The sequence below is a fragment of the Aspergillus novofumigatus genome, assembly GCF_002847465.1.
Source record: "Aspergillus novofumigatus IBT 16806 chromosome Unknown P174scaffold_4, whole genome shotgun sequence".
Taxonomy (NCBI): domain Eukaryota; kingdom Fungi; phylum Ascomycota; class Eurotiomycetes; order Eurotiales; family Aspergillaceae; genus Aspergillus; species Aspergillus novofumigatus.
This window is the reverse complement of record NW_020194277.1, coordinates 2,012,952-2,039,094: the sequence shown is the minus strand read 5'-3', so window position 1 is coordinate 2,039,094 and position 26,143 is coordinate 2,012,952. Positions and strand designations below refer to the sequence as shown.

Genomic DNA, 26,143 nt, shown 5'->3' with positions numbered 1-26,143 from the left:
GGTTTCGTTAGTGACGGAAGCTACGCCGGCGGCTGAATTTCTCGACCTGGGCATTTTTGCACCCAAAAATTCCAACACCGACAAAACAAGCCCGGCTCAGACACAAGACACAGGCACAGAGTGAGAGAGAAAGTGTGGTCTGTCTGCTACTCCATCCTACCTTACCTTAATTCTGTCTATCTATCATCATCACAATCATCACCCTTACCCTCGTGTATCCACGTTTTGTTTTCCCTTCTCCAGCTTCTTCTGTGTTGGTAAGTTAAATTCTCTTTTCTATTTTGTCTTCGACTTACTTTCCCTTCTTTTCGCCCCTCTCCCCTCTCTCCCTTTCCCTCTCTCTCTCCCCTGAACTCTACCAACTCACCGTTATTCCCCGGTGTGAATACGCCCCTCGTTCTCAAGTCACCCAATACCAAGGCCCCGTTGTCTTTTTGCATTTGGGTCTTCAACTCTTTGTCTCTGCCTATTCTGTCATACTCTGTTATAAATCAATCAGACCGAAAACCTTCGATTGACTGACCTCACCGTCGCGCTCCCTTAGACTCGTTTACGCCACCGCCAACATGGGTCTCACCTTCTCGAAGCTGTTTGATAGACTATGGGGTCGAAAGGAGATGCGAATCCTGATGGTTGGTCTTGACGCCGCCGGAAAGACCACCATCCTGTATAAGCTGAAGCTGGGTGAAATCGTCACCACTATTCCCACGATTGGTCTGTCGTCCACTCCCGCTGGTTCGGGTCGTCCGTCGGTCAATCACGCCGGATAATCTTCGTCGTTCGCGTACGAGAAAGGAAGCTGTTGCTGACGTTGGTTTATTTGTCAAGGTTTCAACGTCGAGACCGTCGAGTACAAGAACATTCAGTTCACCGTGTGGGACGTCGGTGGTCAGGACAAGATCCGTCCTCTCTGGAGACACTACTTCCAGAACACCCAGGGTATCATTTTCGTCGTCGATAGCAACGATCGCGACCGTATTGTCGAGGCCCGGGAAGAGTTGCAGCGCATGTTGAACGAAGACGAACTCCGTGATGCTCTGCTCCTTGTTTTCGCCAACAAGCAAGATCTGCCTGTATGAGAGATCCCTGTGCGGTTTTGTTCGCTGTGATACTGATGACTTTCCAGAACGCCATGAGCCCCGCCGAGATCACCCAGCAGCTTGGTCTGCAAAGTCTCACCCGTCGTGCTTGGGTAAGTTGGCTTGACTGCCAATGCAGGTCTTTCACAGTCCACTAATTTATACTTAGTACATCCAATCTACCTGCGCCACCACCGGTGACGGTCTCTACGAAGGTTTGGAATGGCTCGCCGATGCGCTGAGGAAATCGAACAACTCTTAGAATGTTATAATACGACGAGAGGAAGAAAACACGAAACTGTGACGAGGAGTTGCGCGGATGATGGTTGGGGGACCAGGGCCGGCAAAGACACCTTGCATACAAAAGGGATTTGCTTCTTGGTGGTACTTGTATGTTCTCTAACGGCTCTTCATTCCTCTATGCTATTAGCTTTTATTTCTTCTTTCGTCCCGGCGTCGATTCCAACAAATACTCCTTTGTGCCTTTTGAAAAACCATTTTTCATCTGTTGTTCATGTCCTCGAGAGTCAAGGCTGGCTCGACGTTTATGATCCGTCCAGAATGGTTATGTTTCACTAAACATATTGATAGGTGTCTGAAGTAGATGAAATGAATTTGATGTACTTGAAGCTGGATTTTCCGTCCATAAGCCCTCCACTGATGATGAAAGTATATGGTCTTTGTTCTTTGTACAACTAGGGCACTCCTGATGTTTATGAACACAATGCCCACGCAGTCTTTGCTGAACCTTCTAGTCTCCTCCTTTCAGCTCCGTCCCACCGACCCACCACACAGCCGCCCGAATGATGTCCATCACGACCTCCAACTCCCTCTCATCCCTCGGCGCATAAATCATCACAAACCCCGGCGGCACACTCTTCGCCCACCACCACCAACACCACTCCTCCCCGCCGTCATCCCATGCAAGCGGATGCCGCTCCCCCCACCCCTTCTCCAGCACAGCCCTCACATCCGCCGGATGCAGCGTGAGATGCAAGCTCCCGTCAACCGGATGCGAGTGGCACACTTCGCCGTCGCAAGTGTGGCGTTGCGCCTGCGCCTGCACCTGCGCGGCCGCAGCCCCGCAGAAGATCCCCGTGCTGTGTTTCTCGAAGCAGGAGGTCGCAGCGCGGAGGGCGGATGGGTGCGCGTTGACCAGCTCGTGGATCCGGTTCGACAGCGTCGCGTACATTGCTTTGCTGGCGCGCTGGGTCGTCTGTCTGTGGGGGCTATCCCTGCGACCGTTGGGCGGGCCCTGCCCGGACGGGGAGGGAGGACGGGAGCTGCCCGTGCTTGGGGTGGAGGGATGGCGGGATGGAGGGTGGGGAGAAGGGATCGCGGACGGTGAAGAGGCGGAGGACGCAGATGCGGGCGTAGCCGGTGGGGGTTGAGGGGGTGCCGCCTGGGCCGAGGGCGAGGAAGGCGTGGTAGTCTTTGCGGATGTAGTGGGCTGCTAGGAGGAGGGAGGGAGGCAGGTGAGGAAGAGGAGGAGGAGAGGGAGGGAGGAGTCGGTGGTGGTGGTGGTGGTGAGGAGGAAGGGTGACTGTCTGGTCTCCGGGGAGAAGCTGAGGGCCTGCCATTGAAACTGTTTAGTTTAGGTTCGAATGGTCAGCTGGGGAGTTTGATGCTATTCGGGCATACCATGTTGGTAGTATCCCCTCCGCAAGGGTCTATGTCGGCTCTTTGGGTGGTGTAGAAGCCAAGGTACAAAGACATACTAAATTATTTATACTTTACAAGAATTGTCTTGGACGCAATTATTATCAATTGATCTCCTGGCAGAGCAGGATGTAGGTTGTTTAGGATTTCGTAGCGGCATATTGATTTCATGATAGACAAATCATCACCATTGCATCATCCTCATGTGGACGATTTTAAGCCACTCTTAGCCTTCTTAGGTACCATTGCATTAAGTTCCAAGCCTTGGAAATGCTCTGTTGTCAACTTCTGGTAATGTGAACTTTCCTGATTCTATGTGACATGAAAATATATCCATTGACAGGTTGACAACTTCGCAATCTTGAATAGTGGAGGTTTCCAGTAATTGTCGTGGCCGTTGCCACAACATCAGCTGGTTAGTTATTTTGACAGTCGAACACGTAGCTCACTTGATTATCTGCGAACACAGTTTATTCAAGGGTTAGTATTGAGCTTAAGAGCTGCAGTCCAATCCAGGTTGACACGCGGAAAGGATCAGCTTGCTTTTTTGACCCCTCGCTATCGTTACTGTTCTTGACACTTCTAAAACTAGAGCTTGCCTTTTCTTAATCAGAAGACTTGTCCGAATTCAATGTTATTCTTCGATTGCTCGAAGGTAAAAGACTCCCTTTATGCGAATTGCTAGAGTTTCTAGGCGTATTGTTCCTGTGGACGGACTTGCGAGAATTATAGGCATTCACGTATACTGTTTGAGACTCTGAAGCCGCATCAGCTTGCCGGGAGAGGTCCTCAAGATAGCTGAAAATGTTTGACCATGCATGTATGACTGCAGTAGTCTCTAAAAGCTCCTGTCGCGGTGGGAGTGATAGATTTTCAAAGATGCCCGAGTATAGCAAGACTAAAGTTGCATGCATTCGCTGATGTTCAGCGTGAGTCGTCTCGAAACCACGCCATCTATATGCCGTTTCGAGTGCTTGCAAAAAGCGCATTGTGTTTGAAACTTTCCGCTTGCTGATCGGCAGCATTGTTGACCCATGTTACTGAAGATGAGTGAGCATTAAGCGTGTTGGCGGGAATGTGAGTTGTGAGGAAACATATCCGGAAAATACCCGACCTAAGCCAATGAGGAAGTCGATTGGCGAAGAGAGGGTCTCTTCCTGAAGGTATGCCTCCTTGTAAGAAAGGTCGAACGCTGCACAATGAAGTGGTCAAGCCATTGACTCAAAGGACCGGTGATGACAGACGTCCTGGTAAGGATTCCGCGTAGCCTCACAACCTCCTCGAGTATCACGACTTATGGCTCCCAATGCTGGTGAAGTTGGCTTTCGGGATGCGTACTTCTTGCCTCCGGCGCTTAATACATATGACTGGTGAATATATGCAACGTTTGGCGCAGTCCGGTCCTGTACGCCGTAGACAGCATGACAGCAATGGGTATTTCTTGATTATTCAGGTTCCTGTCGACGTTTCGGGCTGCAAAGGGGTCTTCCATCAGTTGGAAGGGGCTTTGAATTGCTTCGACTTTCGAATTTGGTATGACGCAAGGGCTTTTTCGGATATAAGAATGCCATCACTTGAGCCGTAGATATGGAAGTTCCCTGGAATTGCCTATCCTGTACATTCCAATAGGGAATGCTTCCTTTTCCCAGTGGCCGTCTGTTAGTGTGGGGTTGTCCCACTCAACATTGTAGACAGTCTGCAGGGAAGACGCCTCAGGAAATTCACGGTACTCCGTAACGCTGTTGAAACTCCTCTGGGCATAATGATCTCACGAACATGTTTCCCTTCATCTTTAAAACAACCATGATGCAGCCGTAGATCGATAGTCATACATAAATAGGCACAATGTCTGAGATCGACACTCCTGTGCCTGGCGATGAAACGGCTCCCGTGTTTAGCACCATGACTAAGTCGCTGTCCCGCCCCTCTCTCTCCATCCTGCCAAGCCCAATCCGGTGGCCCAATTCCCCCTGACAGACAGCGAGAACAGCCAAACAGCCAGCAGCCAACCTCTCCTCCATCCCCATCCTATCCCATCCGTCCATCCATCCATTCATCTTCTTTTACCATCTACTTCTTCATTCTCGCATCTCTGATCCGTGTTCTCATTGCTCTCTTCCTCCCATTTGCCGCTGTTTCTTCTCTCCTCTCTTATCCTTTACACTCTTCCTTTTCTCCCGTAACAGATCGCTGGCCGATCTCCGTGTGCTCTTTCCTCACAATTCCGCTTTAGGACAGAGAACGCCCTTCATGTTGTCGTCAGCGCCACAGCAAATATCGAGATCAAACTACCAGTGCCTCCGGGCCAAATAGATCTTCAGAGCCAATTTTTATATCAGTGCATTCGCCGGACTCGTCTACATCGAGCGTCCCTACTTCTTCCGAATCTTAGGCATCATCACAGCTGACCGCCATGTGGCTGTACAGAGGGGCTCAGTCGGCCGTCTTTTACTATGCCACCTGTACGCCCTGTGCTATGTCCTTTGACCGTCGCAAGCGAAAGAAGGAAGCCGTTCGATCGCAACGAGAGAAGGAGAAGGTTGACGCCGTCATCACCGACCAACCAAAACCATTTGCTCAGCCAACACCGTTCAGTACCAACCCAGGATGGGCGGAAGAGATTGCACTAGGTCCGGGCCCTCCTGCAAGAAGAGGAGGTCATCGGAACAATCATCGACGGACCGACAGTTGGAATACTGATCCGTTGTCACCAATGGAGTCCAGCCACAACGTGGGGGAGGCATCACTGAGAAAGGATAAGAGCAGTCTTAAGCATCCGCTTGGCGACCGGTGGAACCGTATGCACTATCAGCGCGAGGATGAACCTCTGTGGGGGGAGGAAGTGGAGGTGAAGGGCTCCTCGGTTGGAATCTCCGGCCGGGGCAAAGCGAACAGCACCGAACCCAGCAAGTACTACGTCGCCCGGGTACCCCCGGTCAACGATCTTCATCCACCGATTGTAAGCGGACCCAAGAGCCGGGCGGAAACAAGATGGATGTTGCAACCGCCTCCCAGTGCCAGAGTCATGGCCGGAAAGGAACCGTTCAGCGCTTCAACCCGCAGGAATGACTGCGGGGCACTACCTAAAGACAATCATCCTAACAAGGCAGGGTCGACAGTCGCTCAGCGGAATAGACAGCTGCCGCCCTTGGCTACTCAAAGTACGGATCAAAGACCGTCGAACAAATCCACGCCTATTCTGGCTTCGCCCTACGAACACTCCGCCCAGAAAGCACCAAAGCCCGAAAGCAACAGTCAGCGTGAGCTTCCTCGGCAGCTGTCGTCCACTATGCTGCCATACGGACGTGACGAGAGCACGTTTGTCATCTCGGTACCTAGGCATTCACGTTGCGATTCACCCTCTACCATATCTTCTCCGGACTGCTCAGACGCGGAGACTCCCAGTATCTCATGGCAGTATCCTGAAACCCCGACGTCACGGCCAGTATCAAAATCAACGGACGACAATACTAAACATGCCCGTCCGAAAGTATCAAAGACACTATCCACGTTTCACCAGGACAACAAACAGATTCAACTATACCATTTGGATATCAACGATGATACAGTTGAAGAAATTAGCCTGGGCCAATTTGAACCCATTCGACCTTGGCGTTGGAGCATGGACATTTGAGGATAGAAACCCAGTGGGCCACGCTGTCAACCTCGCATCTGTTTCTTAACCCTTTTGGCATCGCACACGTTTCTGGATGCATTCAACTGGTTTCTCTATCTCGGCGTTGGAAGCACAAAAGCGGATGCTCTCTCATTCACTTTTTTTTTTCTCTCCCCGTTTATCATCCTACAGAGCAGGAAGAAGGGCCTACCATTATTCCCGTGTTATCTCCATGGCAGGTCCATGGCAGGCATCCTGGATCATCAGTTCTAGGCCTCCCGTTTAAGTCATCGTCCCATTTGCCAACTCTCTCGCATTCCTGCATTCGAGTCATTTTCATTCTCAACGCAGATTACCATTCTCTAGCCGTTTCCTTGACCTGTCCCGTCCTATTCTTACCCGAGATTTTCCTTTTGAGCTGTTGGACTTTCTTCGTGTATAATAGCTTCCCTAATACATACCTTGCGTCATACCTTCAGCAACTGTACCTCTCTAAAACTTACTCATATGTTGTAAGAATGATGCAGTAGACTACCTTCCTGCTTTGATACATAGTCTAGTGGCGTGTATAGTTATACCGCTATTAACGATGGACCGGCCCACCTGCATCCTGCAGGGGATAGACACAAGAACCTAAGCGCAATTATTGAGCAGTTCCCTCTAGATAGTCCGGTAGAGTATAGTCCTTTCTAGTGAAAAGAACAGAGAAATGAAGGTACTCTTATTTCTCATCTGAGACGATAAGGTCAAGCAAGGTAAGACAAAACTAGCCAACAGAGAATTCAAAATCGATTTAGGTCAAAACGCGTCGAACTCCTCTTGATGATGACAGGACGAAGAAGCTGCGCTGGCTGAGTTCCAGTCCAAAGATATGAGTTTTGAGGTAGAGGTGGATGGAAAAGGGGGAAGGTCTTGTGTGAAACAGATTCTTCAGGGACATGTGTGCGCGTTCGCAAGACAATGCTGAACGTCAAAGTTTTTTGTGGGAGATTGTTGTCCTTGAGTGGAATATAACCTGCTACTTCTAGTAGACCTTCTTCTTCTCGTCCATGCTCAGTTGGCCGGGACCCATGTTGACCAGGAGAAGGAGACCACCGCTGCATAGAATGGTTAGGATTTGATCACTGGTGAAAGCGGAGGACGGCACTTACACAATGGATAGAATCTGGAAGAAGTCGTACTTGGCAAAGTCCTTGTGGGGGTGGTGGGGGTGCAGCTGAGAGTAGGAGTCAGTTACGGGCTTTATCCGTTGTAGAGGAAAATGAACGTACAGTCCAGAAGTTATTGACGAGTACGTTGAAGACACTCAACAAAACGACGAGAATGATGGCGCTCCACTTGGCCTTGAAACCGACGATGACCATGACACACGCGACGAAACCGAACAGGCTGACCAGCACGCGCCACAAGCTCCACTGGCCGGAGAAGACGAAGCCAACGAAGAGGAAAATGAGGAGCACGCGGCCAGCAAACTGGACGTACATCTTGCGGTCCTTTTCATCCAATTGGGGCAATCCGGCAGGGACGAACTTCTTGCGAACCCACGAGTCGGAGAGAACCATGAGCAGACCGCCGACGACGCTGAGATTGCGCAGGAAGAAGTTGAGATCAAAGATGAGACCATAACCAAGACCTTGTGTGACGACAACCCCGAGCAGGCCGGCGACGGCGATCTCAGTGTGGCGGCGGGTGATGACCAGGAACGAGCATACGGACATTGCAACGACGTTAAGGATGAGGAAAGTGTGCGTGATACCCCAGGGAACTGGACAAAAGAGCTTGGGTTAGAGATTTGTCGCAAAGCTGTCTTGACATGGCGAGTCAGGGACGCTTACTTTTCCGGTATTCACGGAGGTATACGAGCTGGTCGCTCCATTGTGTGATAATACGTAAGCTGTCCTCGATGAAGGTGACCACGATAAGGAAACGGCCAATGGCAGGAAGATAGCTAACAATCAAGACGACACAGTGTCAGTATGTTTCTGGAAAAAGGCTCCGGCCTTGTTCGCCCTTGTTTGTATTCTTCATCCCTTCTCGCGGACAAAGTGGAAGAGTGACAACGTACGGCTTTACAGGATCCGAGATTGTGTCCAGCCAGTCTTCGATCTTGCTTGTCTGTTCTCGAATAGCGTCCAAGGGACTCGGGTCGCTAGTCGCGTCTGCTCGTCCAGGTCCTCCGAAGGGGTTCTGGTGACCGAGGTTGTAACCCGCAGTGCCGCGAATCTGCGCCATGGCGGGAGAATGAACCGGTGGAAGAGGACGGAATAGTCACTTCAGAGGGATGTCAATTTTAGTAAACAGTCGGTTGGCTTGTGCAAAACGGAGGATAAATTCAACGAAACTCCGGAGAAGAAGCCACAAGGAGCCGAGGAGGAGGCGGCGGGGAGAGTAGTAGTACGTAGTGAAGGTAGTTTGTTTTGTACGGCGTACTCCGCAGTAGGAAACAAATAAGAAAGCGAGGGAGGCCAGCAAAACAGGGGAAAACAGGAGTAGGATGGATCACAAACCTTTCGATGATAAAAGAGATACGTCGAGAGAAATTTATCCCAAAGGGACAATCAATAAGCAAGTCAATAATGAATCGTAACCAGAAAGAAGAAAAGACTTGGAGAAATAATAAGAATGACTTGATCTCTTGCTGTTCCCTTTGTTACTCTTGTTCTGGTCACTTTGTTCAGTTCAGGCCACGATGACCGAAACTCGCCTCTAGTCCTGTTTGGGCAAGGTTGCCAAGGTCCACCTCCCTGCGCGCCCAGTGACGACATCACGTTTTCTCTGTTGATTCTGCTGATATTCATCAGAACGTTGCTCTTTAAAATGTTCTAATCAATCTGGGGATACCATCAATATACTAAATACTCTCCAGAATAGGGTCATCTCTACTGTCAATCTTTTTGGTGGTGTGTAGTAGACATCCAGAGGTCCCAGTCAGGCATACCCCACACCACATATTCAGGGACGCCGATCTTCAGGCCCGTTCCTCCGCCCCTGATCCAACAGCTTCAGGTCGTTCTCAAGCATCAACTGACAACTGTCTACAGCTCATTTCGGTTCAACAGGACTGACAATCATAGTAAGAAATTGGAAATTCAGATTCAGTTGATGAATTATCAGGTGTGTACTAAGTATACAAGAAGTATAAATATAGAAACGGTTCAGCCTCCTCAGATCTGAGACGGCCACTACTTCACCAATTCACCGACACTAAGCTACGAAGGCAAGTAAGCTCCACCTTGTCTCGCGTGAGTCGACTCAAAGCTCAGATCGGTTCTCCTCGTCTCGCCTTTTAAGATCAAATCACAGTACGAGCTGAGAGGCCTAGAGAGGTTGTCTGTGCCTTCTATTTTAGTCCCGGCTCGGTAGACAGATCCTGAGATCAGCAGTAGATCTTGTCCAATGCTCGAGCTTGGGCCCAGAGGGACGATACCTATTCACAAGACCAAATCTACGTATGCTGAGGGAAGAAGAATGACCGAAATCATGGAATCCATACAGTATGTGCATTGAAGATCTTTGTTAGACTGGAAATATGAGATGTCGTAACCCTTGATAGAATTCATCAATCAATTATTGATCAAAAACAAATATGGTTATAAGAACAGTCAAGAGGTCGCAACAAAGACACACAAGAAAAATACATGAATTCTTTTTTTCCCCTTTCTCTTTTTCTCCTCATATCGAGTTTCTTCTTTCCTTCTGGCCAATTCAACCATGTTTCTCTCTTTCCTTCTTCCCGCGCTCAATCGTGGTAGAATGAATCCATCTCACCCGACACTAGACATTTTGTGGTATATCGAAGACAGCCCAAACGCCAAAGCCATGAATAATAAATACAGTCCAAGGCTTAGATTCTTGGAAGGAATGAGAAGCGTGCTGCTCTTATACGACGTTGTCTTCGTCTCCAAAGGATAAAAAGAAAAAGAAACGCAATGATACACGGATCTTCTAAGCGGCCCAGTCGGAGTCGAGAGGGTGTCCCTTCTGCTTCGAGCGCAGAATATCGGGTATATAGGTGGGGTCACAGTGACCTTGGGGCAGCGGGAACGGCCACTGGAGCGGCAGGAGTCACCTGGGTCTCAGACGCACTGGCCTCGCTGAAGCTCTCATCGGCCTTTCCGCCCTTCTTCTTAGGCTTCTTGCTGGACACAGTGGTCCAGTCATCAATAGGATCAGCACCCAGGATACGCATCTGCTCCTCTTCCGAGGGAAGGCCCTGGTCCCACTTCTTCGAGCTCGAGGCAGTGGGAGGAGACTGCTTCGAGGACGGCGCTTCGAAAGTGTCCAACAGTTCTACGTTGGGGCTCTGAGACACATTCGGGGTGCCGTTGGAAGTGGGGTTCACCTCCTTTGTCTGCCACGCGTTGCTCTGAGGCGCAATGGGCTTGGACTTGGCCGCTTCGCGGCGCTCAGCCTCCCGAGCCATGTGGAGTTGTTTCTCGAGGAGCTTGCGTCTTTCTGCCTCGGCTTCCTGAACTTGTTGCTTACGAGCCTCGTTCTTCGCCCGTTGCTGGCGCTGCTTTTTTGTTTCAACCTGCTTGAAAGATGGAGCCTTCTGCTTCTTCTGGGGCGCTTCCATGGATCCGGTGACACGGAGGACAGACGCGCCGGGGCAGGAGCTTCGAGCATGTCCGATACATATCCAGCGGAGGAGGCGGTAGGCTTCACCATCGGGGACCCCGCGGGGGAGAGATCATCATCCGCGTCGGCGCCAGCGGTGGAGGAGGTGCGAGTCGAGACGCGAGATCCGGAGCGCTTACTCTCTTCAGCCTCGAGTTGGCTGGTGGACTTCTTCTTTTTCTTTTGAGATTTACCCTCGCTGCCGCTCACCTGGGCGGGGATTCCACTCTTCACAGCGGTAAAACGCTTGGCCATCTCCTTCTGGTCAATCTCTTCATCCCCATCATCACCCTCCGTAGCTTTGTATTCGAATGCGGGCTTCTCTTCGACCTTCTTGGTCGTTGTGGATGAAGTAGGCTCGGGGGATTTTTTCGCCTTCTTCTTTGGCTTCTTCACTCCAGTCGCGCTTTCTATCTTCCCTACCGCGGGCTTGACGGTGGTCTTGGCTTTGGAATTCGGGACATTATAATACCATCCCAGGCCACCTGCCACCACGAGTAGCAGAGCCCAGCTAATGTAAGGATTCATCATGGTTCAAGCTGTATCCGCAACATGTCAGCTCGTCAGGCTCGACGTGGCGTTCGGTGTGGGAACGGAGCATACCTCGGCAAATTCGCTCTTCAAAGATAAGCAAAAGGGGTAAAAAGAAAATAGTATGAGAAAAGTCGTGATATTGATGGTCGTCGTCTCAATCGATCGTTCTTTGAAGTGGAAGGTGGCAGAACGGCGTAGGAGACTGGGCAGGGAGTAGCCCCTGGTACCGATAGTGATTGATCGCGGATAATTAATTGGCTGGAGAGTTTCGCAGTGATCCAATTCAATTTATACCATCAGGTCCAGAGAGGTTGGGACTCGGAGGGTGGATGGGAAGTTGAAGGGGGTTCGGGGCGGAGATGTCGCGCTGAGAAGGACAGATTGCGTCTGTGAACAGAAAGAAGCAGTGTTGTTCGAGCGACCGGCTCTTTAGCAACTCAACTTTCGCACCTTTTAAAAGGCTGGCCAGGAGAATTGAGTTGACCAGAGAGATATCCGACTGGCTCAGGGGAGTTGGTTGCAAGTCAAGAGGTGAGGTCGCGAGAGCATGAAAAATGGGGGAGGGAGGGTGGGATCACCAGAGGAACATCGAGACAGCTGGTTGATCTCAATTGAGAGATGAGAACAAATAAGCTGAGGGTATGATGAAGCCGAAGGGATCACTGGAAGGCCAGCGTGAGTGAATGGCCGATGGGGAAGAGAAATAAGTGGTAGTGAAAGGTGGATAGAGGAGGTGGAAAGGAGGAGCGAAGCGATAATAATTACGACGGAAGAGGACACGGTCACTAAACTCCGCTCTCCATGCCTCTCAGTATGGACTTTACGGAGAGTACCTTTGAGAGGAGATTAAATAGGCGCTACGGAGTAGCACTGGGAAGTCTCCACTGGGTCATATTTCACTTTGACAAATGATTAATTTCATTATCATTGAATTCCAGCCTATCGAGCATCCATCAATTGATAGATAGACGTTGTTTTATGAATTTCGTCCAATGTTTTCATTGTCACCTGTTACCCTCCTTTCACTTCACCTGTCGGTATACTATCTACCACCCTCAAAAGTCATCAACTGACTGGAAATTGTCCGAACGGTAGTGAGTGACATCCACTCTGAAATTGAAGTCCCCTTAATGCATTAACAAAAACGGCACTTGCATACGGAGTTAGATGATCCCTCCATCACCAAACAGACGACAGGGGTAATGCGCGCGGGGAAGCCAACCAATCCCTCCAGCCATGAGTTATTCCAGACCTTTTCCGTCAGCACATTCCCCTGACTTTGTCATCCAGTCTAGATTCCATATTACTGACACAGGGCTGGCATGATTGGTGCCGAGATACGCACGCAGTAACTAGTCTAATAGTCACAATCATAGTAGGGCTACACCAGAACAGGCCACGTTGACGGTTTGACTGCCGAGTCATCCTCTACAGGGTAGGTAGCTACGTATCTATCTTACTATGTACCAACATCAAGAGAATCTCCAAAACTGGCGAACAAGTCAAATACAGAAGTACTAAGTATTCTGTTGGAAAGATGATTTTGTTAAATACTCACAACTCCTAACTCGTACCTCGACCTTTCTTACTGGTTCATGGATGAGCATTGACTCATTGGATGCCACAAGGGTACATATACTTGAAGCCATATCCATTTAATTGATGTTTAATCGATGACGAGTAATGCAAGGACGCGCACATTCTGTCTTGATGGTAGATAATAACGTCAAGAAATCTCGACGATCTGTTCTTCAGTCTTCCTGTTGGAACTATGGGTGTTGCTGCCTGATTCCCCAGGCCAAAAGGCACCTCACCATTATGCATAAAACTGCATAAGCCTTACCCTCAGCATGGTAATGTGGCTGTCTTCTAGAATATGTAATTCCCTTCCGGAAGTACACTCCATACCTATCTACGACTTTGCCCAAATTTTGGCACCGCTTTTGTTAGCAAATCGACGCCTACAAATTCGCGGTCTATTACATAAAAAAATGGTGTTCAAATACACTATGTAACCTTAGGCCATATCGGAGTTCTCCGCACTTACTCCGTAGTCTTGATGAGAAAGTTCCCAGTGGCTCCATATGGTGGGGAATATGATAACAGAGCCAAGACTGTAGGATTTCCCATCCCACACTTTCTGTTGCCTTTCTAACTATCAACTTCTACAACGCTTTGGTCCAAGAAAGCACCGCTCATTTTTGTTGGCCTTGTCAAACATTGAATCCTCATAAGACTGAGTTCCTCCAATCAGCCCATCATGGCCCCGAAAAAGATCATCGTCGACACCGATCCTGTATGTCTTCGCCAGCTTCAATACGTATACAAAAACTGACTTGATGTGAACAGGGCATCGATGACATCCTCGCACTCCTTCTTGCTTTATCTGCACAGCCTGAAGAGGTCGAATTGCTACTCATCTCTCTGACCTTTGGCAATATCGAAGTGAGGAGGTGAGTTGCCGTCCTTCTAGTTGCATCAATGTGCAATGGCTAATTATGGATAGCTGCCTCCGTAATGTCGTCTCCATGTTCCACATTCTGGAGCGCGAGATGCAATGGCGTCGTGAACAGGGCCGGCCTGAAGGATTTGGCGCTCTGCGCGCCTGTCGACCGGTCGTCGCCGTTGGGGCCGAGGACCCTCTAGAGGATCAGAAGATGTTGGCCGATTATTTTCGTATGCACCCTTGTCACGGAGGAATTCGCCATTGATGCTAACTAGCTGATGAACAGATGGAACGGATGGTCTTGGGGGCATTCATGCTAGCGTATGTTGACATTTCTCACGGTCCCTCGACAGATGCTGACCATCGCAGCATCCGCACTTCACTCCAAAGGAAACCTGGGAGCATATGTTCGATCCCTCGGCGGACCCCACCGTTATCGAGCCTATACGCACTGGAGACTCGGCACATCGATCCTTCATTGCCTCCAAGCGGCCCGCGCACCAGGAGATCCTCCGCGTACTACGCGAGAACGATCCCGACACCGTCACCCTCGTAGCTGTCGGTCCGCTGACCAATCTGGCCCTCGCTTCCGCGGAGGATCCCGAGGCTTTCCTGCGGGTCAAAGAAGTAGTAGTCATGGGAGGAGCAGTCAATGAACCGGGCAATGTAGGCTTACCTCCCAGCTATGGTTACAGGCCTGTTTCTCGACTAACAAGTGACAGGTCACACCCGTTGCCGAGTTCAACGCATACGCCGACGCATTCGCCGCGGCGCGCGTCTTCGCCCTTACCTCCCCGAACCCCAAAACCACCATGCCATCCGGCGCCACCCTCCCCTCCTACCCCGCTAAACTAAGCAAACAGCTCACACTCCGCCTCTTTCCGCTGGACATCACGCACCGCCACGGCATGACCCGCGGCCTGTTCCGTCAAACCGTCACACCCCACCTGGAAGCCGGCTCGCCGCTCGCGGAGTGGATGTCGGCCTTTATGGCGCACACGTTCCGAACCATCGAGAGCCTTCACCGGGACCAGGTTGGCGATGCTGTTGATCTCAGCCTGCACGATCCCGTCTGTGTGTGGTACGCGTTGACCGCTGAGGATGCGGGCTGGAAGCCCTCCGATGCCTCGCCTGAGGATATCCGGGTTGAGACGACGGGCCAATGGACGAGAGGCGCGTGCATCGTCGACCGACGCCCCCGGCAGCGCCTCGAAGGAGAGGAGGAAAGTGCCAGCGACCATGGCCATTGGTTGAGCACGAAGGCTGGAAATCGTATCTGGAGAATGGACGGTTCGCCTGCGGAGAAGAACTTTGGCGCGATTCTACTGGAGCGGATATTTCGGTGATTCCGTCGTTAGAACTGAAGCATGCACCTTTCATTAGAGCAAATAGATGCATCGGGAATCTCCGATAGAATAGTACATATCCAGTAGACTATTGTATGAAAGGTCAATCAATGTATATCACTGTAGATTGCCTAAATTGTGATGAGCGCTTCAGAGGAGTGCCGCGTGAGAGCCGAGCTGCAAGAAAGTAGTCACTGATGAGATCCCTGGATCTACTGGATGCTAATAGACGACGGCTTTAGAAGTATTCATGCTTCATGAGTTCCCATGATCCAGTTATCTGAAGAAAGAAACGCGGAAACGATGAATCTCTCGTAGCCAAGCATTTTTCGATGCATTGGCTGCCAAGGTCAGATCCCTTCTTTTTTGAACCAAAAAGGCAGGTTCCTTCGAGGGCATGCTGGCGCGGAGAATTGCCGCTCAAGTCATGCCGGGTTGCTAGCAATTTCCCCTGTCCACTTCGGAGCAGTGATGACAGCATAATAGGATGGTCCATTTGCATATATTTATCCAGATGCACGAAGCATCTAACAATAGTCACTGACTTGTAATGCTTTGAGGAATACTGCATCAACCAGGAAAGAGTACGTATAGCTTATAATTTCCGTTATTCAGCTACAATGGCTCGACATGCTATGATACGATCAGCCAGAAACCTATTCAATCAAGTGTGCTCCTGGAAGAATATCTTCTCGGAAAGTATACCTTATTTGACATCGAACGCACTAAGGTAAGTACTGATGAGACGCATTCAGTGAACTCGGAATCCTCCCGGTATGATTGCAGCTGTTGAACTTATTAGGCATGTCCACACATGCCGCAGGTATGAATCGTATTCTAAATCTTATTCAAGCCAAAAAGAGAAAAATAAGAAACCTTGATTGATCATAAAGGGGCCAACTCTCATAATTAATCCGTACAAGACGGAAGACCATCAGTTGGGTACTCAATGCAAGTAAGGATGAGGTATTATTTTCCAGCGATTACTCTGTAGTGATTACTGCTACCCAGGGACATAAACAGGAAAAGGTGTGCGTGTAAACCTTCACAGGCAACGTAGAGTCGAAGCCAGATGATGATCAGTGCACCCTGGTTTCTCCGGATTCATCTTTCCGTGTCCCCCTCTGGAGTACACTAACACACTTATCAAAGCCTTGAACAGCAGCACGAGCCCCAAATTGGTGGACGAGATGAGCCCAGGGCAGCCGGTCTCGTGCCTCGCCAACCCCCCGGTAGACCAGCCTATCACAGCCCGAGAAGCTACCGCGTGGGCAAACCCCCAAGCACGCGACACCCATTTTCGCTCAGCGTCTGTAAGTCTGAAGGTCCTGCCTAGCCTTTTACCTTAAGTCCTTATCTTACTGGACTTTGTCGATCGTCCACTCCATTTCCCACCTCTCTGCACATGTCTTCCGGCTGGTCGAATCATCTTCTCAGGAAGAGGCAGCACGCCTCTTCCTTCCGCTATCAGCACGATATTCGCATTCTCCACCATGTTTCCGACTTGGTGAACAATGTCCCAGATTTTAAGAGTCTTCAGGGACAGGGGTCCGACTAAGGAAACTTTCTCTTATCTTCGTACGCAATTGACTCGTTCTTAATAGACCTGAGGCTGCTGTCTCTTGTTTTTCATCTTCCCGTCTTTCTCTCACTCCCTTGATGCCCGTCTCACCCGTGTCCCTTTTACGGTCAATTTGTACAACGCCAATCTGATTGTCGTCCTACAGCTTGCTACCTAGCTGCTCCGGGCCGTTTCGTCGGCTAATTCAGATATCTCTATCTTTCCTTACCTCTGACAGGTGCTGGGTTAATACATCGATCCTGCCATCGTGTCACGTTCACGTCTTCCCCCAACTCCTTCAATGTCTAGAGAATTCATCATCAAAGAACAAACCTCCGGCGACGGTGCAGATGCCTTTGCATTGCCTCCAGCCGCCCTAAATCCAGCCAAAAGTGAGAGCGCGAGCAGGAGACCTTCCAAATCAGACTCCTCGGCCTACTTTCCTGCTTCTCCTACCTCGCCCGAACTCACTGGCCTGGGCCGCAATGCAAATCCTCCCCGTCAGGCTGGTACCAAGAGGTTACTTGAGGATTTTGATCTTCCCCCTCCGCCGACCCGGACCCGCAAGATCATCCAGATGAAGCCCAAGACACAGACTCAGGCCAAGCCTGCCACAACAAACAGCAAGCCTTCAACCAAGGATAGCGCGAAGAACCAGCCTGCCAACAATGCAAACGCCGCAGCATCTGCCAACTCGAAGAAAAAGCAGCCTAGTGCGACAAGCGCCGCGGGTCGGAAAATCGCCAGGAAAACGGCGCACAGTCTTATCGAGCGTCGGCGGAGATCTAAGATGAACGAGGAGTTTGCAACTCTCAAGGATATGATCCCCGCTTGCCGGGGTCAGGACATGCATAAACTTGCCATTTTGCAGGTATGATCCTTCTTGCTTTCCAAACAATAACTGCGAGCGATCACTGACTTTCCGCACAGGCAAGCATTGAATATGTCAATTACCTGGAAAAGTGTGTCCAAGATCTCAAGACTGCTGGCAGTCAACGGACGACAGCATCACCGTTCATGCCGCCTGCTCCTCCCTCTCCCATGTCACCCGAGATGCTCGGAGAAGTTCACAGTGGGACGCAATCAACGTCTGTGTCTCCAGAGCTACTGCCTAACGGCGCTCACACCAACAACACTTCACCGGCTTTCTCTCCTCGTAGCCGGATGCCGTCAATAGGGACAGCGATCGAATTTTTGCCTGCGATCCTTCCCAGCCCGGCGTTAGGTCCAGTCCGCTATGGCGAGGGAACCATGCATCCTCCACGTGGCTCATGGACCGTCCCGTCATCAACGCTCACTTCGCCCGTCATTCAGCCACGAGCCAGCAATGCCTCGTCCGGAACCGACGCGGACATTGACCATGAGGCCTCCGCCGCTCTGCTCATGCTGAACAGGGACCGCCGCGGAACCGTTGGCTCTATGCAGGAGGGCGTTTCGAGTCCTGAATCTCGGGAGAACAGCGGAATGTCGATACAGGACTCGCAAAAGAAGATGGGAATGAGTGTCAAGGACTTGCTTATTGCATAGATTGTATTTCGATTGTTCCGGCGTCAGGAGGTTTAGCCTGATTCAAAAGGGATTCTGGGTGGTGTTCTGTTTTCTCTCGGTAATGGAGTATGAAGCCGCATGACTACTGGAACTTTATAATGACTAATGATCTTTGGGGTTTACGAAATCAAATACTGATTTACTGCCGCAACCAATACACTTGAACGAATCAACTCTAGGTCAAGTTAAACTTATACTCCGTAAACGAACATATTTCAACGATCAATGCCGTCAGCAGCCATAGCTCACTAGTAGTACCAAGTCAGAAAAAGCCCCCGCCTGAAGCATCGAGGATGGAACCTAATTATCTCTATCAACACCGGGGCACTCGAACGCGGACAGTGGGTGTCTCAACTCGCTGCCTTATCGAGTGGCAAACGACTGGTGTGACAGGGAGGGGAACAGACCAATCAGACGAACCTTCCAGTCGTCTTCTCGGAACCTGGGCAGTCATGAGGGGAACTCCGGTGTTGTACTGGACAGGGGTTACAGTAGTCTAGGTAGTCTATGTTATTCTTTTTCCTTTTCCCCATCGAGAGGTATAGTGCGTTGAAAGGGCTGGACTCGTCCGTACATTTCGACTTTCATCTGCTCAGCGCAAAAGGCGCCGCACGCGAGCATATTTTCCCTGTCAGGATCATTATGCTTGGGTCCATGCAGTGTAACCTGTTGTCACTTGTCACGGAGTAGATAGCCCCGAGACATTGTCTCTACAGTATGCCGTCGCTTGAATATGCCTTTCGCCTGTTTTTAATATCCTCGCGTTGATCATCGAAGGAGACGAGAATATGAAGGTCAGCATGCTTGAGGCGTCGATCACAGGGCTCGTAAATAATCCATCTTCTGCGCACGACTTGTGCCAAGCGGTGATGAATGTATCGCGGCTCGCTGGCTCCACCGAGTCAATGCGGAGTGTGGAGTATGCGCGGAATACTCGGTAGATAATTCCTACGGCCTATGGGTACAATCAGCTATAGAAAAGCAATATATCAGTTCCTTGCTCTCTTACGGCTGTCCCGCTGTCATATGTAATTTGTTTTTCATACTGAGGTAGGCTGGTACATTGAGGTATCCAGAAGACGAAAAGGGATAAAGTACTCCATACTCAGTAGTACAATGATCTACGCCAAGTGCTTGGTATGCGCCCCGGTCAATCATCAGCTCAAGATATCGGATTGAACTATTTGAGCGGGAATTCGGACAGTCTTGGCTTGATACAAGGGGAGTCTCCTGGGAAAACGAGTACTGTAGTAAGTATACAGGTTCCTTCGTAGCTGTGGGTCTGGATTCGTAAGTACGGAGTACCACACTGAGCAACTCGGTCAGTTACTCTTGGATGACGTCGTTGAGTGGCTCTGATTAGAGCGCCGTTCGAAGTACTCAGGTACTCCCTGCCTCTGCACTCTAAAGTGTCAGGGTACCTACTTTCTTCATGAGTAATGCTCCTGTCTAATAATAACAAGTCTAAGGTAGTAGAGAGGTACAGTTTGTCCATCGAGTAGAATGTCTGCCAAGTGTTATTGGCCTGTCGCAGAACCAACCGATCAATAAGAGTCAATCATTCACATTATTGCCTCGATCAAACGGAATTTCGATGATGATTGCCAAGCACCTAGGGAGCCTGACGTCGCAGTTCCCCAATCATCCATTTCACTCTCGGCACGTCTTTGCCGGGAGACCTTCCAGTCCTAGTATTCTGGCCTCCTCCGAGGAGTTCCAGGAAGAACGCCCCGCACGACTTTGAGTGGCTCTGAATGTATTAGCTCATGTTACTCCCTTACTCCCTGTCTCGACTCTGCACCTGTCTCTCCCTAGCCTAGTTGACTGCCTGTGGGTCAAACTTTGTCTTCTTTAGTCGTTGCTTAACTGACTGCCCTCTTGGATACTTAATACAGCCATCCCACCCATCCTCCCCTCCCTGCGTCTCCCTTCAATCCACACAATCTCCAACTATCCACAACTATTCTTCTTCTATCCTCGACGTTTCCAAAACTGCCACCAGTCAATCCTATCCATCACAATGTCCAAATTCCGCTCGCAACGCAAGAAAAACGCCCGCTCTATCGCTTCAGAAGACCCGTGGAGGGTCGATACCCCCTTCGGCCCTCCACGGACGTCCTCCTTCCCCGGTGGTGGCATTCAACGAATCCGCAATACACTTTCCAGGCTGTCACCCTCCGCTAGAGCAGAGAGAGAACTCTTGAAACAGAAGAGCCAATACAAAATCCCCTTGACGGAAAGGAATATCGACACCCTGGTCACCAACCAGCTCTTCTCCGATTCGTTTAAACCAGAACGGCGCACGGAGCTGCAAATATCCGCCTGGCTTGAGAGACTGGCATATTAATCAAATTGACTTTTACCGATGACATACTCGTCTCTTCTGACCGAGAACTACCCCGCCCATGTCTCGTCCTCCCTGTCGACACCGAGTACTGCTCTGGTTCGAGCACCGTCAGATCAATCTGAAAATGGCTCATTAAACGCAAGATAATTCTTATCCCTTCGGTTTGGACTGGAAACAAGTGACTTTCATTGCTCTCTTGGCGTCGACGCCGTCGCCCGATATACTGCGCCAAGTATGCAAGTCTATGCCCCCTGCCACAACGCAACAGCGACAACCTGGCAAAGAAACTCAGGCAGCTTGAGGAGCGATTAACGAAACGTTAATCCAACAATTAACGCCCGGGTGGTCTAGTGGTATGATTCTCGCTTAGGGATAAACCCAAGCATATCTGCGAGAGGTCCCGCGTTCGATCCGCGGCTCGGGCCGTTTCTTTTGTTCTTTTTGCTCTCACTTAATGCCATGGCAGGCATTGTCTTTTTTGTGTCTTACTCCAAGGCGACAATTTCTTTTGTGATAGATACCCTCTGTTTAGAATCCGTCTTTCCAACGTTATTCTTGTTTAGCTTGAAGCTTTGGTGATTTTGCTGGCGTAACCAACAGTAATCCTGAGCTGTTCCTCTTGATAATGATAATAGCTGATGGATTCTTCTCTACTTTGTAGTCTAGTGAGAATCAAGAGTTTTTCAGTGCATTCTCCTTCGACTCCCAGCAGCTGATGAACTAGGTACTTTGGGCTTAGGTCTCGTGCGGGATGCCCCTCGTTGCTGTGCTTCATACTTCGGTCGACATATATTTACTTCTCCGCCCGTTCAAGTTCCCCGCAGCAGCAACAAGCACGACTACAGACCCCACAGTATTTCTCGGTACAATTGACACTCATCCTACCAATGTCAGGTGAATAGAGGACTGACATGAGAATGGTCTCTCTTTCACCCTAGTATTGCGTCTCGCAAATCTTTCATTGCAACTGACCATAGAAACTCCTAGTGAGGGGTAACTCACAAGCGGATAAGATAGCGAGCAACGGAATGCTGCGACCAAAGAAGGTCGCCATTATAGGTAGATTGGATTGCCTCCACGCCAACAAAATCAGAGATTATATCGAGATTCGTAACTCACTCTCTAATAGGCGCCGGGCCGACCGGCCTCGTTACAGCCAAGACACTCCTCCACCATTTCCCGGAGGGCACATTCACCCCAAGCATCTTCGAGAAACGTCATGAGATAGGCGGCCTGTGGCCCGTTCATCGCGAGCGCAAAGGTCCCAGTTCCTGTCCTGTCTCAAAAGATCATGGCGCAGCTGGACCAGTGAATCCGTCCATGCGAACGAACCTCAGTCGCTTCACCGTGTCCTTCTCCGACTTGGCCTGGGAGTCGGTGCTTGGAAGTACGGATGTGCCTATGTTCCCGCAGGCGTGGCAAGTGGGCAGATACCTGGAGACCTATGCGGAGCGGTACTTACCTGACGAGGTGGTCAGGTTGGGATGTGAGGTTGTGCGTGCGGTTCGAAAGGTGGTGGGTGGCCGGCCGCGATGGACCGTGCAGTGGGTGCAGAGGAGGTATTTTTGCTCGAGATCCCCGCTCATTGCATGGCTGATATAGTTGAAACAGTGGAAATCATGAGCGGGGAGATGATACCGAGCAACGTGCAGTGGAGACCGAATGCTTTGATTTCCTGGTCGTTGCTTCGGGGTACTTCTCTCGTCCGTATACGCCGGACATTCCTGGGCTTGCTGCCTTCGCCGACAGGACTATCCACAGCTCTGCGCTACGCAGCGTTGAAGATCTGAATGCAATTGTCGAGAAGGGCGCTGAGGGCGGAAGGCTGGTTGTCGTAGGGGGAAGTATGTCGGGCGTTGAGGCAGCTTCATATCTTGCCCTTCACGTATCCTCATTGAGGCATGCACCAGGATCATCGATGCAAATAGGTAGCTTCCCTGAAGTCTATCACCTATCCAGCCGGCCTTTCTGGACGGTACCGACCTATATACCACACACGCAGAGGGACAATGCGACTGGCACGGAGACGGTATCCCTCCTCCCGCTTGACTTGGCTATGTATGATTTGGCTCGGCGGCCACCAGGGCCGGTTGAGTATGCCTTTGGCCCTGTCTCGGCAGCGCAGGTCGCCAAAGTGAACGATTATTTTCGATCCGTTTTAGGGGAAGACTATACGAGCATCGGCCCTGGCGACTTTGAGTTAAAGAGTGGCGAAGAGGGGAGTTCGCAACCACGGTGGGTAGGTATAGGGAATGATTACGCGGAGTTCGTCCGGTCAAAAGCAATCAGAACAGTCATCGGCCGTGTTGCAGCCGTGCATGCTTCCTCACCTAGTCGAGCAACAGTTGACGTTGAGTTACCTGGGAAGGAGAGCATGACGCTCTATGATGTTGCAGGGATTGTCCTGGCTACGGGATTTACCCCGTTTCCTTCACTCGCGTTTCTCCCTGAAGACGTTCTCTCTGCGTTGGAGTATTCACCCGATGACTCCTTCTTCCCGCTGATCCTAGACGGAAAGGGCACTACTAATGCCAATATCCCTGACTTGGGCTTTGTCGGCTTCTATAGAGGACCATACTGGGGCGTCATGGAAATGCAGGCCCGAAGTCTTGCGCAGACCTGGACTCGAGCCGACACAGAGCATGGCGTTCAGTTTTCAAGGAAAGAGCAGGAGGGCAGAGCACAGGAAAGACAGAAAGTTCGCGAATATCGGAATGCGGATCCGGACCTTCACCGAGGACAGTTCCCAATGGGAGATTACACCGGGCTGATGGAGTCCTTTGCTCGGGATCTCGGGATATGCCGTGCTCCTTTGCCGGAGCTCAACGAACGACCTGGCCCTGTTGCTCCGGCGCGGTACGCCATGTCTCGTCCAGGGTCCGCCGATATCCAGACGAGTTTGCAGGCTCTGCAAGAGACTCTGCGACCTAGAAGTGGAAGTGCCAGTCCAGCAGTAGCCATGGCGATCTTTCGAGGCCTTCACGGCAGCTGGGATTTTACTCGATGTGGACAAGATGGTGTATCATCCGGCATTTCTACATTCTCCCCGCGATATCCTTCCAGCCCCGCTTATGAGAAAGAATATCTGTACGAGGAGAGTGAGCCGAAGCTCGCGAGCTTTGTGTACCGGCTCGCAGATAGTCCTCAAGACGCGCAGATTACGGTCTGGGACTCTCAGGATAAGACTGCTGCTGCCCTCTTGTACGACCTAAGGATCTTGAACCAGGAGGGCTCAAGCACGTTAAGTCAGGGAGAGTACACTATTCGCGCAACCGGCAGCCAGAGGAGCAGCAACTGCACGTACGAATACGTCTTTCGATTCAATGGCGTAGCCATATCATCCTGGGAATATACCGTGCGCAGGCCACCGGACCAGGGGGTTGTTATAAGTAGAACGCTATACAGACGTGTACAAAATATGTGACGGTCACTGACGACCTTGACTCCAGTTAATAAGTAAATCGAAACGCAGGATGGTCATCGCCCAGATTCTCCACTTCATCCTGGGGCAGCTCCAGCCTCCAGTCCCTTCTACCTGCATTCCTTAACCTATTCTCCCTCGCCAAGTAAGTCAGGAACAAGGCGCACGCCGCTCCGCAAATCCAGGTCATCCCCAGACTCACCCCGTACCCGGTAGTATATCGCGGAGCCTCCTCCTTGAAGAAGATGTTACTCGCCACTAGCCCTCCACAATTGCCAAACCCAATCTGCATTGCCGACGCAATGGACTGTTTGTAATGCCCCGCCATGTTGTTACTCAGCCAGCCCATGAGGATCGGTTGCGTCAGGTACCCGCCGCCTGTGATGGCGAAGACGGCAAAGTAGCGTGCCCCGACGGGCACGGATGCCTGGCAGAGCAGTATCACATAGCCCATGGTTGCAATGAGACAGCCTGCCAAGGTGAACAGGTATCGGTGGCGGAGTCGGTCGCTGGCATAGGCGGCGGAGAGGGCGATGACCGTGGCGACGCAGTAGACGGGGATACTCATGACCTGGGCGCGGACGGCGGAATATCCGAGCTGGTTGAGGATGGTGGGGGTAAAGAAGGAGACTGCGTAGCCGGTGTTGACAATGCCAAAGTACATGAGGGGTCTTCATCAGGGGGGTCAATTTCAGCTCTTTGGTCATTCAGGCTTTCGTAGGACGGGTGGACATAGGACATACCCCAGGTAGATCTTTGGGTCTGAAAAGGCACGCCGCAGCGACTTCTTATCCAGACGATCCATTCTCGCTTCACCTTGGTCTTCTGCTAGACGGCGGAGGAGCAGCGCTCGCTCGTCCTCCGTCAGGAACCTGGCAGTCTCGGGCCAATCGACGACGATGAACTTGGCGATGACCGCGACGACAATGGTGGCGAGTCCCTCGAGGATGAAGATCCAGCGCCAGCCACTGTACCCAGCAACGCCGTCCATGTTGTTGATGGCGTAAGCAAGTAGCTGAGAAGCATCAGCAACCCGGTTTGATCAGAGAAGAAGGATGATGGATCTACCCCGCTAATTGCGCCAGCACAGATACTCGCACTGAAGAATACGTTGAGTCGCCATTGGAGCTCATGACGACGATAGTACATATTGATCAGGTAGACGGATCCTCGTGTAGAGTCAGCAAACCGAAGCTTGGAAAGGAGATAAAAGAGAATAGTACCGGGCATGAAACCCGCCTCAAACACCCCAATCAGCACCCGACACACCACCAATCCTCGGAAACTCTTCGTGACGCCTTGACAGACAGTCAGAATCCCTACCGCACCGTCAGCATCGCTCACCACCACCTCGGCAACCACGCAGAAGAGCGAAACAAACCCCAAGCAAGCATAATCCCACTCAACCACCACGACGGCCTCATCCTCTTCAAGAGCATATTACTCGGCACCTCGAAGAGAATATACGGAATGAAAAACACAAACAGGGCGATGTTGTACTCATGCCCGGTCATCCCCAGGTCCTTCTCCAGCCCCATCAACCGGGCATTCCCAATGTTGATGCGGTCGAGAAAGGCGAACATGAACAGGACTGTGAGAATGGGGACGACGTGCAAGTCGCATTTCCATAGGAGTCGTCTTTCCGCTGCGCGGTCGATGTCGTCCGATGGAACGGAAGCGGACTTGATATCCTCGATGGTGGAGTGTGTGCATTCGTCTTTTTCGTCCATGGTGCTGGTGCTAGTCCTTAGTAAGACCAGCTAGACTATAGCCCTACAAGAAAGTACTACCAGATCACGCTATGAGATCGACGAGATATCCACCCTCTTTATAGACATTGAACTGGTACCCCAGGCTCAATATGCATGTCGTACGCACACAGCACACCCCGCCTATTGCGGATCTTTATCCTGTTTCCGCGGTGAATTGCCGAGTCATGCACGAAAGGCACGGCAATTCCGCTCTCCAG

General features: G+C 50.9%; 10 protein-coding genes and 1 non-coding gene across 11 annotated transcripts; 7 read left to right on the top strand and 4 right to left on the bottom strand.

Annotated features, from left to right (window-relative positions):
• Window positions 1-566: 566 nt before the first annotated feature.
• Window positions 567-1,341, top strand: arfA (putative ADP-ribosylation factor; the record flags this gene model as incomplete). The annotated part of the gene is made up of 4 exons (XM_024822312.1): window positions 567-714; window positions 829-1,073; window positions 1,127-1,192; window positions 1,249-1,341. 4 exons carry the CDS (start codon window positions 567-569, stop codon window positions 1,339-1,341), a joined length of 552 nt encoding a protein of 183 aa, XP_024682794.1.
• Window positions 1,342-1,830: 489 nt separating this feature from the next.
• On the bottom strand, window positions 1,831-2,898 carry P174DRAFT_512393 (uncharacterized protein; the record flags this gene model as incomplete). The annotated part of the gene is made up of 3 exons (XM_024831869.1): window positions 1,831-2,299; window positions 2,322-2,532; window positions 2,817-2,898. The coding sequence occupies 3 exons, from the start codon at window positions 2,896-2,898 to the stop codon at window positions 1,831-1,833; spliced, it is 762 nt and encodes a 253-aa protein (XP_024682793.1).
• A 1,843-nt stretch (window positions 2,899-4,741) lies between these two features.
• P174DRAFT_441482 (uncharacterized protein) lies at window positions 4,742-6,835 on the top strand. The gene has a single exon (XM_024827323.1). It carries the CDS (start codon window positions 5,152-5,154, stop codon window positions 6,370-6,372), a length of 1,221 nt encoding a protein of 406 aa, XP_024682792.1. The 5' UTR covers window positions 4,742-5,151; the 3' UTR covers window positions 6,373-6,835.
• Window positions 6,836-6,960: 125 nt separating this feature from the next.
• On the bottom strand, window positions 6,961-8,934 carry P174DRAFT_441481 (protein ERV29). The gene is made up of 5 exons (XM_024827322.1): window positions 8,420-8,934; window positions 8,190-8,302; window positions 7,626-8,119; window positions 7,506-7,570; window positions 6,961-7,451 (listed from the first exon to the last, which is right to left on the bottom strand). The coding sequence occupies exons 1-5, from the start codon at window positions 8,584-8,586 to the stop codon at window positions 7,379-7,381; spliced, it is 912 nt and encodes a 303-aa protein (XP_024682791.1). The 5' UTR covers window positions 8,587-8,934; the 3' UTR covers window positions 6,961-7,378.
• A 1,027-nt stretch (window positions 8,935-9,961) lies between these two features.
• Window positions 9,962-11,502, bottom strand: P174DRAFT_485797 (uncharacterized protein; the record flags this gene model as incomplete). The annotated part of the gene is made up of 2 exons (XM_024830772.1): window positions 9,962-10,970; window positions 11,030-11,502. 2 exons carry the CDS (start codon window positions 11,500-11,502, stop codon window positions 10,373-10,375), a joined length of 1,071 nt encoding a protein of 356 aa, XP_024682790.1. The 3' UTR covers window positions 9,962-10,372.
• Window positions 11,503-13,403: 1,901 nt separating this feature from the next.
• P174DRAFT_441476 (putative nucleoside hydrolase) lies at window positions 13,404-15,386 on the top strand. The gene is made up of 6 exons (XM_024827321.1): window positions 13,404-13,801; window positions 13,855-13,958; window positions 14,012-14,181; window positions 14,238-14,272; window positions 14,321-14,617; window positions 14,674-15,386. Exons 1-6 carry the CDS (start codon window positions 13,766-13,768, stop codon window positions 15,295-15,297), a joined length of 1,266 nt encoding a protein of 421 aa, XP_024682789.1. The 5' UTR covers window positions 13,404-13,765; the 3' UTR covers window positions 15,298-15,386.
• Window positions 15,387-16,664: 1,278 nt separating this feature from the next.
• Window positions 16,665-18,710, top strand: P174DRAFT_441475 (basic helix-loop-helix domain-containing protein). The gene is made up of 2 exons (XM_024827320.1): window positions 16,665-17,729; window positions 17,789-18,710. The coding sequence occupies exons 1-2, from the start codon at window positions 17,160-17,162 to the stop codon at window positions 18,383-18,385; spliced, it is 1,167 nt and encodes a 388-aa protein (XP_024682788.1). The 5' UTR covers window positions 16,665-17,159; the 3' UTR covers window positions 18,386-18,710.
• Window positions 18,711-20,085: 1,375 nt separating this feature from the next.
• On the top strand, window positions 20,086-21,033 carry P174DRAFT_175799 (uncharacterized protein). The gene is made up of 2 exons (XM_024821238.1): window positions 20,086-20,236; window positions 20,302-21,033. The coding sequence occupies exon 2, from the start codon at window positions 20,427-20,429 to the stop codon at window positions 20,751-20,753; it is 327 nt and encodes a 108-aa protein (XP_024682787.1). The 5' UTR covers window positions 20,086-20,236; window positions 20,302-20,426; the 3' UTR covers window positions 20,754-21,033.
• Window positions 21,034-21,089: 56 nt separating this feature from the next.
• On the top strand, window positions 21,090-21,178 carry P174DRAFT_t103. The gene has a single exon. It is a non-coding gene; the product is annotated as a tRNA-Pro (tRNA).
• Window positions 21,179-21,755: 577 nt separating this feature from the next.
• On the top strand, window positions 21,756-24,247 carry P174DRAFT_389324 (uncharacterized protein). The gene is made up of 3 exons (XM_024823441.1): window positions 21,756-21,812; window positions 21,883-22,312; window positions 22,365-24,247. The coding sequence occupies exons 1-3, from the start codon at window positions 21,782-21,784 to the stop codon at window positions 24,175-24,177; spliced, it is 2,274 nt and encodes a 757-aa protein (XP_024682786.1). The 5' UTR covers window positions 21,756-21,781; the 3' UTR covers window positions 24,178-24,247.
• On the bottom strand, window positions 24,203-25,904 carry P174DRAFT_389321 (putative MFS transporter; the record flags this gene model as incomplete). Its single annotated transcript, XM_024823440.1, has 5 exons — window positions 24,203-24,845; window positions 24,918-25,189; window positions 25,243-25,343; window positions 25,398-25,575; window positions 25,626-25,904. 5 exons carry the CDS (start codon window positions 25,902-25,904, stop codon window positions 24,203-24,205), a joined length of 1,473 nt encoding a protein of 490 aa, XP_024682785.1.
• Between the last annotated feature and the right edge of the window lie 239 nt (window positions 25,905-26,143).

Coding starts and splice junctions, on each gene's coding strand:
- P174DRAFT_441482 (XM_024827323.1), top strand. CDS start 5,152: ATGTGGCTGTACAGAGGGGCTCAGTCGGCCGTCTTTTACTATGCCACC.
- P174DRAFT_441481 (XM_024827322.1), bottom strand. CDS start 8,586: ATGGCGCAGATTCGCGGCACTGCGGGTTACAACCTCGGTCACCAGAAC. Junction 7,571..7,625: donor TCGTCAATAACTTCTGGACT/GTACGTTCATTT, acceptor TCCTACTCTCAG/CTGCACCCCCACCACCCCCA. Junction 7,452..7,505: donor TTCCAGATTCTATCCATTGT/GTAAGTGCCGTC, acceptor CATTCTATGCAG/CGGTGGTCTCCTTCTCCTGG.
- P174DRAFT_441476 (XM_024827321.1), top strand. CDS start 13,766: ATGGCCCCGAAAAAGATCATCGTCGACACCGATCCT. Junction 13,802..13,854: donor TCATCGTCGACACCGATCCT/GTATGTCTTCGC, acceptor TGATGTGAACAG/GGCATCGATGACATCCTCGC. Junction 13,959..14,011: donor GGCAATATCGAAGTGAGGAG/GTGAGTTGCCGT, acceptor AATTATGGATAG/CTGCCTCCGTAATGTCGTCT.
- P174DRAFT_441475 (XM_024827320.1), top strand. CDS start 17,160: ATGTCTAGAGAATTCATCATCAAAGAACAAACCTCCGGCGACGGTGCA. Junction 17,730..17,788: donor ATAAACTTGCCATTTTGCAG/GTATGATCCTTC, acceptor CTTTCCGCACAG/GCAAGCATTGAATATGTCAA.
- P174DRAFT_175799 (XM_024821238.1), top strand. CDS start 20,427: ATGTCCAAATTCCGCTCGCAACGCAAGAAAAACGCCCGCTCTATCGCT.
- P174DRAFT_389324 (XM_024823441.1), top strand. CDS start 21,782: ATGCTGCGACCAAAGAAGGTCGCCATTATAG. Junction 21,813..21,882: donor AAAGAAGGTCGCCATTATAG/GTAGATTGGATT, acceptor ACTCTCTAATAG/GCGCCGGGCCGACCGGCCTC. Junction 22,313..22,364: donor GTGCAGTGGGTGCAGAGGAG/GTATTTTTGCTC, acceptor TAGTTGAAACAG/TGGAAATCATGAGCGGGGAG.